The 13,490-nt window shown below is 43.8% G+C and overlaps 1 protein-coding gene across 11 annotated transcripts in view; it reads right to left on the bottom strand.

Annotated features, from left to right (window-relative positions):
* OCA2 (OCA2 melanosomal transmembrane protein) overlaps positions 1–13,490 on the bottom strand; it is a 381,861-nt gene that overhangs the window by 270,239 nt on the left and 98,132 nt on the right. For all 11 annotated transcript variants that reach the window (XR_004666399.3, XM_055099067.2, XM_003828056.5 and 8 more), the window contains 3 exons: positions 4,439–4,510; positions 3,461–3,526; positions 442–498 (listed from right to left, as the gene is read on the bottom strand). Coding sequence is in view for 10 of the 11 variants with exons in the window: in XM_055099067.2 (XP_054955042.1) it covers positions 442–498; positions 3,461–3,526; positions 4,439–4,510 (195 nt within the window). In the remaining variant the exon portion in view is untranslated. The remainder of the gene's footprint in view (positions 1–441; positions 499–3,460; positions 3,527–4,438; positions 4,511–13,490) is intronic.

Here is a 13,490-nt window from a genome sequence, read left to right as displayed (position 1 = left end):
GCTGGCTGGTGAAGCTCCCCAGGGTTCCAGTTAAAAACATAAATGTGTATATATTCAATATTTAGGAAGTAATCATGGAAATTATTTCACCAAAAAGCAAAGTAATCAGAAGCTAATGGCTTGAAATATTGGGATACTCTAATATGCAAAAAATTTTTGATGTGTAGCTCTCACCAGACAATTTAAATACACAACCATTCAACCTGAGTACGCTTTTCCTTGACCTCCTTCTTCATTTATTTACTGAGCAGCTGAAAGTGCCGCTCAGAGCCATACAACTTAACATAGCAAGTATACTCTGCCCTGCAGAAGCAACCTTTAAAAGAAGGATGGAATTTTTCAATGTTTGTTTTAAATGTTTGTTTCCTAAATATATAATGTCAGAAAAATACATATATAAATTAATCAGGATAGAATTATTAAATGCAACATCATACCTACCTTTACAGCACAATAATCAAAAAATCCCGTTTCTGAAAATATGGCTACTAAGATCATCTATGGGGAAAAGAAGAAGACAAGGATAATCTTTTAGCAGTACACCATATTAAAACGACATCAGCATGATCCCTTACACATTTGAGCTCTGGCCTCTGAAAGCCACCACATCACCAAGCTCCTCACTCTGAGATGCAGAAAGACCATCGCTTCCTGGAATAGCACACTCACTCACTCCTTGAATGGAGCCTCTTGCTAGCAGTTTTGTGCCTATATGTGTGTCCAGGGATTTGTCCTCAAGGCACATTACCATCCCATCTGATCCTCACACACAAAAAAATCAGGTGTTATTTTCACCCTCTGTTTTATAGACTAGAAAATGGGATCAGAGTGCGAGGTGGCTTGCTCACAGCCACAGAGCTAGAAGCCGGGCGGGAGCCAGCATGTGGCCTTCTGCACCTACGTGTCCACACAAGCAACACTTAAACATTCTATGATGCTAAAATTGGGTTCAATTTTGTTTTCTAAAATAATTAAACTGATTTTTGTCACCGATTTGAGAGTTTTATTGAAATGATTGCTCCCTGGGTTCCAGGTGAACCCAGAATGCCTATCACCTGTTTCTTTCCAGTGAGGATGATGAGTTAGTGAAAACAGAAACAGCCATCCTGGATCCTAATAAAAAGTCATGTCCCAGTTATTCCGAATTTTATCAACCAGACATCTCAACTAGTGAATGTTCTGGAAGTTCCTCTGCTTCACCTCTTTGATGGCAGTCACCATGTGTTGAACTTGGAATGAGAAGATGCAAGTTCAGATCCTGATTCTGCCACTTAAAAATAGTCTGAACTTGAGGCTGGGTGCGGTGGCTCACGCCTGTAATCCCAGCACTTTGGGAGGCCAAGGCGGGCGGATCATGAGATCAGGAGATTGAGACCCTCCTGGCTAACATGGTGAAACCCCATCTCTACTAAAAAAACAAAAATACAAAAAATTAGCTGGGTGGGGTGGCAGGCACCTGTAGTCCCAGCTACTCAGGAGGCTGAGGCAGGAGAATGGCATGAACCCAGGACAGGGAGCTTGCAGTGAGCCAAGATCACGCCACTGCACTCCAGCCTGGGCGACAGAGCGAGACTCTGTCTCAAAAAAAGAAAAGTCCGAACTTGAACAAAAATATGAATTAACCTTTCTGTCCTTCAGTTTTCTCACCTTACCTGTGAATGTTCTATACTTTGTCAGGTTGTGAAAATGCAATATAATTATTCAAATTACAATACTCAGTAAACAGGAGTCCCAACAGACACTATTGTCTCTCAAATAAACTATAGAAAACAAAAATGTCCCCAGTCAATTTAGACCCAGTGTAAATATCCACCATGTCCAGAGTGACCATCAATGTTCATCCTCACCCAAAAGGCCACTGAGAGCTGACAGTGGAGCGTGGGGCTTTGCACACCAATGTAGCTTCACGTGAATACACATGAGGAGACAGGCGTGTGGAGACCCATGTGGTGTTTTACACATTTGCTGACAGAACCACCCTGGGAGACTAGAACTCAGGGATGGGGGTAAATGGTCCCATGGGTGGTTGGCTGCCAGGAAATGGGGGAGAAAAGGCAGGGACCTGGTTGTAACGACCCTGTACCCTGCAGTTCCAGAATCGCAGAACCTGCCAGTGCTCGCTGAACTGAATTCCACCGAGAAAAACGTGCTGAAGCCATTTTTATAGGCTGACTGTGTCCCCCAGAATTCATATGTTCACCTCCTAGCCCCTAGTACCTGGGAATGTGAGACTGTATTTGGAGTGAGGGCGTTGAAGGAGGTAATTACATTAAAATGAGGTTGTTAGGGTGAGCCCTCATTCAGTGTGACTGATGTCCTTACAGAATGAGGGTCTCAGGAATCAGAAACACACGGGGAAGACAAAGTGAAAACGCCGGGAGAAGGTGCCATCTACAAGCCCAGGAGGGAGGCTCAGGAGAAACCATGCCTGCCCACACCGTGATCTCGGACTTCCAGCCTCCAGAGCTGTGAGAAAATACATTTATATTATTTAAGCCACACGGTCTGTGGTACTTTGTTACATAGTCCTAGCAAACTAATATAGCATTCCTTTTTTTAAAAAGGCGTATCTCAGGGATATCTGGTACACTTCCTCTCTTCTATCCAGATGCCCAAACCCTGTATACATCTCAGGCCCGACACAAGTATTAGTTACTCTGTGAAGCCAGGGTGAGAGCACTGGCCTGCCTCCCTGCGCACCACCCACAGCGGATGGCGGCACGGTTTCCATCAGGTCACATAGCTGGGCCCTCCGTTATGTCAGCCAGCCTTGGGAGGGATGAAATGTTGGCAAGGAAAATGAGGATCTATCGTGCCCAGCTGTACACAGAGCAAGTCTTCTAGCCCAGAGAGGAAGAGCCCTCCTGCAGACCACTGGACTGTTTGGGGTCTGCTCAGGAACACGTGGGCCGCCCCTGCTGCCCAGGCTCCACTGGTTCTAGTTAAGCTGGGTTAGGACTCACACTAGTGAGTCCCACACTAGCCCGCTTGGGCACTTCGAGATCCTGCAGGTGGACTTGGTGGCATTCCTCACAGCAGAGTGGCCACTGGGCACTATGATCAATTAGTAAACACCCCACTAATACTTAGGAGTGACACCTTCCTTTATTCACATAATGAAAGGTACTCTCTCTCCCACTGAAACTCCTACATGGTTTATTTATTTGGGATAGTCCATTTTTTTTATTTTAACGGAAATAACTCAAAAGAATTGCTAGCTTTTCTAAATGGCAATATGACTTCATCGTCAGACATGCCTTGGGCTGGAATTCTCCCGCTCACGAACCATAGCCCCATTCCATTCCTCCTCAGGAGATTCATGAGACCTGCACTAACACTTCTCAGTCAAGCCCCAGGCACTGTGTCTTTAACATAATGAAGGACCCTCAGCGGTGGACACCAGAGAAGGCCCGGTTACCGCAGGCGTGGAGCCCAGTCCCACGGGGAGGGCTGTAATTACCATGCCAAACAGCAGGGCCAGCGTCTCAAAATCAATCCACTCCACCACATGGGTCAGGCTGGGTCTCTGCAATCAAAGCACAAATTTGCCAGTTAATCCATGCGCCGCCATCCCAGTGATGAGCCTAATGAAGCACTGCCCCCTGCTGCAGACCCACTCAGTGGGCGGGCCAGGGTTGGAAATCTCACCATCCACTTGCCTTTGAAGTTGGATTATATCACTGCTGAAAAACAGTCTTGACCCAGGGCATCTATAATGTCAAATCTATGCATTTAGTAATAAAGTTTTTTCTAGCCCCTGCCTCTGGCAGCTCCCACATGGCGGGACTGGCCCCTGGTTACATTCCGAGTGGAGTCTGTATGTGCTCTCTGCAGTGCCGTGCCTGAGACCAGATGACAGGAACTGGCATGGCAGCTGTCCCACTCTCAGCTGGGTTCCAGCACTGCCTCTCAGACAACTCTGGGCCTTCATCCCCAGTGGCCACTGGTCTCTGTTGTTTCCCTACATTTGTTTCCCATGTCCCTGCCAGAGAGGCCCTGCTCAGACCCAAACAGGACACCCTCATCCCCAAACACGCCTCTCCAGGGGCCTCCTGATCTCTTCAGGACAGACCCTGGCCCAACTGACTCCCCCCACCTTTCTGCACCAGCTAGGACGGTCCCCTCTAGTTCCAACACCCAGATCCAGCCCCATCACAACCCAGCTCCACAGCCCTAGGCAAACATGCCCATGAGGAGCCTTTCCTCCACCACGATGAGGAATCACACCACTGGGATGTGAGTGTGTGACAAAACCTAATGAAAAATACTCTTCAATGCTGTAGCTTGTTAGTTCATACCTCTAGCATGGTTCTTGGGCAAAAACATGGACGTGGCATATAAAATAGTGAAAAAAACAGCGAAAGCCTGAATCCTGGAACATCTTTGAGCTGACATTCCACTGAGTGGTAAGCCAGGGATTGGGACTGTGACAACTTACATCGCCAATCACAGCCAGTGCTGCCAGTGCTGCAAGGGAACCCAGCATGGCCGCCAGAGTTCTGTGCACGATCTGGAAAGAAGCACAGGAAATTACCGCGTTCCAGTGCGCGAGGGAGTTAGCACACACGAAAGCCTGTGTGGACATGAGGGGCTCTATATCTGCCACTGTGTACCACATCTATTCAAATGATAAGTCATGGGTCTTGATGTTTCAGGCCTGGACACCCCACAGATACATACAGCTACCACCAACGTGCCATCTAAGGGAAGCTGCTTGCATTTCCTAAATAATTAGATGACCCTGATAAAGCAGCGGAAGGCCAGATGGAGTATGTTCTATGAGAAAGGCCATAGCAAACTGTCATTAATTATTTGCCATATGCTCCCTTGGCAACTGGCCCATTTGTTCAGCAACATAAATCAATTCCTCCCAATTACTAGGCTGCTGTTAAACCAAAGGTACACAGTCCAACACTTCATCTAATTGAGATGTCTGTGTTATCACAAAAGCATCTTTTCTATTTGATTATAATTCAAATGGAAGTGGAATTTCTAAGACAAAATATGAGAAAAGGCCAAGATGTGGAGAATTGGAGCCCTCATACATTGCTAGTGGGAATGTAAAATGGGCTAGCCACTGTGGAAAGCAGTTTGGCAGTTTCTTACGAAGTTAAACATAAATTTACCATATGACCCAGCAATTCTACTAGGAATCCACCCAAAAGAAATGAAAACACATGTCCACACAAAGCACTGATGCTCATAACAACATTATACAAAGGAGGCGAAAACTGGAAACTTTCCAAATGTCCATCCGTGGTGGAGGGATAAAGAAAATGCGGCACAGCTCGTGCACGGATGAATGCTTAGAAGTGATGCTGGGGAAAGAAGCCAGACACAGAAGATGGGGTCGGTCCATCTATATGAACTTTCCAGAAAAAGTAAATTTAGAGAAACAGAAAGATCAGGGCTGCCCAAGGCTGGGGAAAGCAACAAAGGTTGACTGGAAACGGGTCCCAGGGATCCTTATGGGGTGATGAAATGTTCTAGAACTTGTGATGGTGGCAAAACTCTAAATCTGGTAAAAATAATTTAATTGTACATTTCCAAGGGGTGAAATTAATGGTATTTAAATTATACCTCAATAAATTTGTTAAAAAAATACAAAAAGAATGTGGCAAGAACAAGCGGAAAATTAAACGCTAGCATGCATTATTCATTTCTTAATCCCCTAAAGGGACTTCCACTCCATTTTTTCACAGCTTCCATCTCACAGAAACTGACTCCCTTTACCAGTAATTACCTGAAATGCAAATTCTGACTAAAATTATTTCATTTATAATGTGTAGTACTAGATTCAAAGTTCATTTTCAGGAAATGTGATACTAGGTGTTGGCTTTTCACAGTTTCACTTTTTAAGAGTTGTTTTGTTTGTTTTAAATGTAAATACCTAAAATCCAATAACTTGCTACCAAACTCTAATAATTCCTTCTGTTCGTTCTCTGCTTTTCAGTCTTAGTTTAGGACGCTTTTTTTTTTTTGAGACGGAGTCTCACTCCGTTGCCGAGGCTGGAGTGCAGTGGCACCATGTTGGCTCACTGCAACCTCCATCTCCTGGGTTCAAGCAATTCTCTTGCCTCAGCCTCCCAAGTAGCTGCAATTACAGGCACCCACCACCACACCTGGATAGTTTTTATATTTTTAGTAGAGACGGGGTTTCACCATGTTGGCCAGGCTGGTCTCCAACTCCTGACCTCAGGTGATCCACCCACCTCGCCTCCCAAACTGCTGGGATTACAGGCGTGAGCCACCGTGCCCAGCCAGTTTAGGACCCATTTTAAGGATACTTCCTTATCCAATGCCAAGGGTGGCCCCAGGAAGCAGGCAGGGCAGGCATTCATCCCCAACTTGACAGCCATGGCGCTGAGAGTGGAGGGTCACCCGCTGGACATGGTGAGCAGGCACCAGAGCCAGGCTGTCCTATCCGCCCTACAGAGAACAAGGCGAAGACACTTCCCACTTTGGTATGTCTCTTTTTTGATATTTAATTAAGTCTTCATTAGTAGAACAGGATGTGACAGCATGCAAATACAGCCCATGGATGACAGGAGGAAGTCACTGCAGGGACAGAGCAGATAGGGATGAAGCCTGCTCCAAGCCAGCCCTGCGACCTCACTCTATGACACATTCCTTTCTTCTGGCTTAACCTTTGGGCTAACTTTGTCTGGAGGGAAAGGAGACTTCCAGTAAAGAGCAAAGAGCCGGCCTGGCACGGTGGCTCACACCTATAATCGCAGCACTTTGGGAGGCCAAGGCAGGCAGATTGCTTAAGGCCAGGTGTTCAAGACCAGCCTGGCCAACATCACAAGACCTCATCTCTACTAAAAATAAAAAAAATTAGCCAGGTGTGGTGGCACACACCTATAGTCCCAGTGACTCGGGAGTCTGAGGTGGGAGAATTGCTTGAGCCCTGGAGGCAGAGGCTGCAGTGAGCCAAGATTGCACCACTGCACTCCAGCCTGGGCAACAGAGCGAGACCCCATCTCAAACAAAAAACAAAAAAGAGTGAAGAGCCATGACTGCCAGCCACTGGTCAGCAGGATTGGATAGCAGCAAAAATAACTAATTTTTATTGAGCACCTACTGTGCACCTGGCCCTGGATTAAGTGCTCTACACACACCATCTGCACCTTTCACAGCAACTGCATGAAGTAGAACTATGATAATCCACTTTGCAGAGGAGGAAACAGTCTCAGCTGAATAATTGTCCCCGTGTCGGAAAACAAAGGACACGCGCACCCAGGATACAGTCCAGCATTTTCTTACTCCAGAGCACCTCCTCTCTCCTCGTGGGGCCTTGTTTGCTCATTTGTAAAATCAGAAAACTGCACTACATACGTCAAGGAGCCCTCAGCTCTGGAGGAGGTCCGTGGACATCATGAAATCATGAGTCCTAGCAGATTAACACACAAATGAGCAAACGACAAGGCAGACAGCCATGGCCCTCTCAGGACAGCTGGGCTCATCGTGGTCTCACTGACACCCCTAGCACCCTCGCTAAGTTTGCTCCGCCCACTGCCACCATCAACACCTTTCTCCCCTCCCTCGTCACACACACCGGCTTGCAAGTGATCCACACATGAGCATCTCTGTGGCCCACAGTGAGTGCTTAGGACATGTGGATGCAGCTATCCTCACTCAGAAACCCACCCTCTTCCACCAGCTGAGGGGCCCCACACACCACGTGGGAGGCGAAACCATCACTTCCCATTTAAAAAATGGAAAAGCACGCTGATGGTCGGCCTCTAGGATGTGGAATAAAACTTTTTAAACTACATGGTTGTAGAAGAAGATGAGTTCATTACTTCAGATATAATGATGGACATTACTAAATTTCTATGCCTAAGAAAAAGAATTTTCAGCTATCAGGAATAAAAAAATTTCTGGTAAATGGACCTAAAGAGTAAAAATAATAAAAATTCTTAAAAGATGCTTTAAAGCAGGGGTCCCCAACCCTCCTAACCCTGCCACGGACTAGTACCAGGGCCGCACAGTGGGAGGTGAGCTGGGCAAGTGAGCATGACCGCCTGGGCTCTGCCTCCTGTCAGATCAGCGACAGCATCAGATTCTCATAGGAGCGTGAACCTTACTGTGAACTGCGCATGTGAGGGATCTAGATTGCACACTCCTTATGAGAATCTAACTAATGCCCGATGATCTGAGGTGGAACAGTTTCATCCCAAAATGATGTCCCACCCCACGGTCCATGGAAAAATTGTCTTCCATGAAACTAGTCCCTGGGGACCACTGCCTTAAAGGACTGTATAAAGGTTCTCTTCCTGCCCATGCTCTGGGAAATATAGCACACCTCTTCCTACACCCAAACCACTTCCCAGGCACAGAACGCACCACCTAGCTTCCCAGGCATCACCTCACAGACCCAGCCACCGTTCTATCACTGCACTCCTCTCCGGTCAAGCCGACACTCTGTGCCTACGAGTTTCTTTGGCAAGAGTCCAGCTGTGAGCTCCTGTGAGCATGGCATGCCTCTCTTGGTTTCTTCAGTGCTCTGCAGTGCAAGCAATACATGCTGAGCAAATGAGAAGCAGAAAATGCACGAACAGAGCCTGCAAAACAGAAGGCCAGCATCGCTTCCTGGGAGAAGAAAGGAAAGAGTTTGGGGGCAGCCCCCAAGGAAATTATCTAGGGCATCTCTGATCTTCACGCATCTGCCCCTCCATAGTCACACAGGTTTACAGCTAGTCATCATGTAAATTCCAGATAGGTGGGATACCGAGCAGATGGAAAGACAAAACTTCTTTTGGTTACCATTTGCATGGAAATGGTAACCAAAAGACAGCAGGGATAGCTAAAGTTATATCAGACAAAATAGACTGTAAGTCAAAAACTGTCTCTAGAAACAAAGAAGGTCATTACCCACCCTCTTCCACTGATAAAATGGTCAATTCAACAGGGACCTATCACAGTTATAAATAAGTACACACCCAACGCCAGAGCACCTAAATATGCACAGCAGTATTAACAGAGATAAAGGGAGAAATTGACAGCAATGCAATGTAATAGGGGACTTCAATATCCCATTTAAGACAATGGATAGAACATCCAGACAGGAAACAGCAGACGTGAACAGCACTGTACACCAAGTAGACCTAACAGACATAGACGAACTTTCCACCCAACAGCAGAAAAAGACATTCTTCTCTAGCACACACAAAAAAGTCTTCAGGATATATCACATATTAGGTCACAAACAAGTCTTAACAAATTTTATTTCTTTTAAAAAAAAATTTGTCTTAGAGACAGAGTCTTGCTCTGTCACCCAGGCTGGAGTGCAGTGGTGCAATCAAAGCTCCCTGCAGTCTTGAACTCCTGGACTTAAGCAATCCCCTTGCCCCAGCCTCCTGAGTAACTAGGACTACAAGTGTGCACCACCATGTCCAGCTAATTTTTTTTTTTTTTCAGAGATGGAGGTCTTGCTATGTTGCCCAAGCTGGTCTTGAACTCCTGGTCTCAAGTGATCCTCCTGCCTCAACCTCCTAAAGCACTAAGATTATAAGCATGAGCCACCATGCTTGAACTTAACAAATTTTAGAAGATGTAAATAATATCAAGTATATTTTCCGAACACAATGGTATAAAACTAGAAATTCATAACAGAAGGAAAATAGGGAAATTGATAAATATGCAAAAATTAAGCAACACTTTTTTTTTTTGAGATGGAGTCTCGCTCTGTCACCCAGGCTGGAGTGCAGTGGTGCAATCTTGGCTCACTGCAGCCTCTGCCTCCCAGGTTCAAGCAATTCTCCTGCCTCAGCCTCCCAAGTAACTGGGACTACAGGCAAGCACCACCATGCCTGACTAATTTTTGTATTTTCAGTAGAGACGGGGTTTCACTGTGTTGGCCAGGATGGTCTTGAACTCCTGACCTCATGATCCGCCCACCTCAGCCTCCTGAAGTGCTGGGATTACAGGTGTGAGCCACCACACCCAGCCGCAACACACTCTTGAGCAACCAATGTGTCATAAAAGAAATAAAATGGAAATCAGAAAGTATCTTGAGACAGACAAAAATGGAAACACAACATACCAAAATTTATGGGACACAGCAAAAGCAGTTTTAAGAGGGAAGTTTATAGTGATGAATACCTACCTCAAAATCATTAGCCTGATTGGATGACACTACAGTGTATAAATGAATTGAAAACCACATTGTGCCCCATACATATATACAATTTTTATTTGTTAATTAAAAATAAAAACTTTAAAAAAGAAGAAAGAGCTCAAATAAACAACCTAACTTTATACCTCAAGGAAATAGAAGAGCCAGCTAAGCCCAAAGTTGACAGAAGGAAAAAAATATTGGCAGAAAGAAATGAAACAGAGACTAGAAAGACAATTGAAGAGATCAGCAAAACTAAGAGTTGGGTTTGAAAGGATAAACAAAATTGATGGAACTTTATCTAGACCTACCAAGAAAAAAAAGAGAGCACTCACATAAATAAAATTATAAATGAAAAAGAAGACATTACAACTGATATCATAAGATTACATGCCTACAAACTGATAGCCTAGAAGAAACTGGTAAATTCCTAGAAACATGCAACCTACCAAGACTGAATCAAGAAAAAATAGAAAACCTGAACAGACCAATAAGAAGAAGATTGAAGCACTAATCAAAAACCTTCCAACAAAGAAAGTCTCACCAATGGCTTCACAGGTAAATTCTACCAAACATTTAAAGAATGCCAATACTGGAACTTTTGTAAAACTTCAAACTTTTGCAAAAAATGAAGAGAGAACACTTCGAAACTTGTTTTATAAAGCCGGTGTTACCCTTCATACCAAAGCCAGATAAGGACACAACAAAAAAAAAGAAGAGAGAAAGAGAGAAAGAAAGAAAGAAAAAGAGAGAGAGAGAGAGAGAGAAAGAAAGAAAGAAAGAAAGAAGGAAGGAAGGAAGGAAGGGAGAAAGAGAGAGAAAGAAAGAAAGAGAAAGAAAGGAAGAAAGGAAGGAAGGAAGGAAGGAAGGAAGAAAGAAAAAGAAGGAAGGAAGGAAGAAAGAGAAAGAAAGAGAAAGAGAGAGAAAGAAAGAGAAAGAAAGGAAGGAAGGAAGGAAGGAGAGAGAAAGAAAAGAAAAGAGGAAAGGATATAAAAGAAAAGAAAGGAAAGGAAAGAAAGGAAGGAAGGAGGAAAGAAAGAAAGAGAAAATTAATTAATTTCAGGCCAATATCCCTGATAAACTTAGATGCAAAAATGCTCAACAAGTCTTTAATCCATCTTGAATTAATTTTTGTATAAGGCGTAAGGAAGCGATCCAGTTTCAGCTTTCTACATATGGCTAGCCAGTTTTCCCAGCACCACTTATTAAATAGGGAATCCTTTCCCCATTGCTTGTTTTTCTCAGGTCTGTAAAAGATCAGATAGTTGTAGATATGCGGCGTTATTTCTGAGGGCTCTGTTCTGTTCCATTGATCTATATCTCTGTTTTGGTACCAGTACCATGCTGTTTTGCTTACTGTAGCCTTATAGTATAGTTTGAAGTCAGGTAGCGTGATGCCTCCAGCTTTGTTCTTTTGGCTTAGGATTGACTTGGCGATGCGGGCTCTTTAAAGTAGTTTTTTCCAATTCTGTGAAGAAAGTCACTGGTAGCTTGATGGGGATGGCATTGAATCTATAAATTACCTTGGGCAGTATGGCCATTTTCACGATATTGATTCTTCCTACCCATGAGCATGGAATGTTCTTCCATTTGTTTGTATCCTCTTTTATTTCATTGAGCAGTAGTTTGTAGTTCTCCTTGAAGAGGTCCTTCACGTCCCTTGTAAGTTGGATTCCTAAGTATTTTATTCTCTTTGAAGCAATTGTGAATGGGAGTTCACTCATGATTTGGCTCTCTGTTTGTCTGTTATTGGTGTATAAGAATGCTTGTGATTTTTGTACATTGATTTTGTATCCTGAGACTTTGCTGAAGTTGCTTATATTGACTTAAACGTTAGACCTAAAACCATAAAAACCCTAGAAGAAAACCTAGGCAATACCATTCAGGACATAGGCATGGGCAAGGACTTCATGTCTAAAACACCAAAAACAATGGCAACAAAAGACAAAATTGACAAATGGGATCTAATTAAACTAAAGAGCTTCTGCACAGCAAAAGAAACTACCATCAGAGTGAACAGGCAACCTACAGAATGGGAGAAAATTTTCGCAACCTAATCATCTGACAAAGGGCTCATATCCAGAATCTACAATGAACTCAAACAAATTTACAAGAAAAAAACAAACAACCCCATCAAAAAGTGGGCGAAGGATATGAACAGACACTTCTCAAAAGAAGACATTTATGCAGCCAAAAGACACATGAAAAAATGCTCATCATCACTGGCCATGAGAGAAATGCAAATCAAAACCACAATGAGATACCATCTCACACCAGTTAGAATGGCGATCATTAAAAAGTCAAGGAACAACAGGTGCTGGAGAGGATGTGGAGAAATAGGAACACTTTTACACTGTTGGTGGGACTGTAAACTAGTTCAACCATTGTGGAAGTCAGTGTGGCGATTCCTCAGGGATCTAGAACTAGAAATACCATTTGACCCAGCCATCCCATTACTGGGTATATACCCAAAGAACTATAAATCATGCTGCTATAAAGACACATGCACATGTATGTTTATTGCGGCACTATTCACAATAGCAAAGACTTGGAACCAACCCAAATGTCCAACAATGATAGACTGGATTAAGAAAATGTGGCACATATACACCATGGAATACTATGCAGCCATAAAAAATGATGAGTTCATGTCCTTTGTAGGGACATGGATGAAATTGGAAATCATCATTCTCAGTAAACTATCGCAAGGACAAAAAACCAAACACCGCATGTTCTCACTCATAGATGGGAATTGAACAATGAGAACACATGGACACAGGAAGGGGAACATCACACTCTGGGGACTGTTGTGGGGTGGGGAGAGGGGGGAGGGATAGCATTAGGAGATATACCTAATGCTAAATGACGAGTTAATGGGTGCAGCACACCAGCATGGCACATGTATACATATGTAACTAACCTGCACATTGTGCACATGTACCCTAAAACTTAAAGTATAATAAGAAAAAATGCTCAACAAAATACTAGCAAACTGAATTCAGCAGCACATCACAAGGATCATATACCATGATTAAGTAGGAATTATTCCCAAATCCAAGGACAGGTTCAACATACACAAATCAATAAATGTGATACATTGCCTTAACAGAATGAAGGATAAAAATCATAGGATCATCTCAATGAATGCAGAAAAGGCATTTGAGAAAATTCAACATCCTTTCATAATTAAAAGCTCTCAACAAATAAGGTATAGAATAAATGTACCACAACGTAATAAAGACCATATATAACAAGCCCACAGCTAACATTATACTCCATAGTGAAAAGCTGAAAGCTTTTCTTCCAAGATCAGGAACAAGACAAGGATGCTCACTCTCACCACTTCTATTCAACGTAGTACCAGAAGTAC

Source organism: Pan paniscus, chromosome 16 (assembly GCF_029289425.2).
Source record: "Pan paniscus chromosome 16, NHGRI_mPanPan1-v2.0_pri, whole genome shotgun sequence".
NCBI lineage: Eukaryota > Metazoa > Chordata > Mammalia > Primates > Hominidae > Pan > Pan paniscus.
Note: the sequence above shows the minus strand (reverse complement) of the source record. Positions and strands in the feature narration are given on the sequence as shown.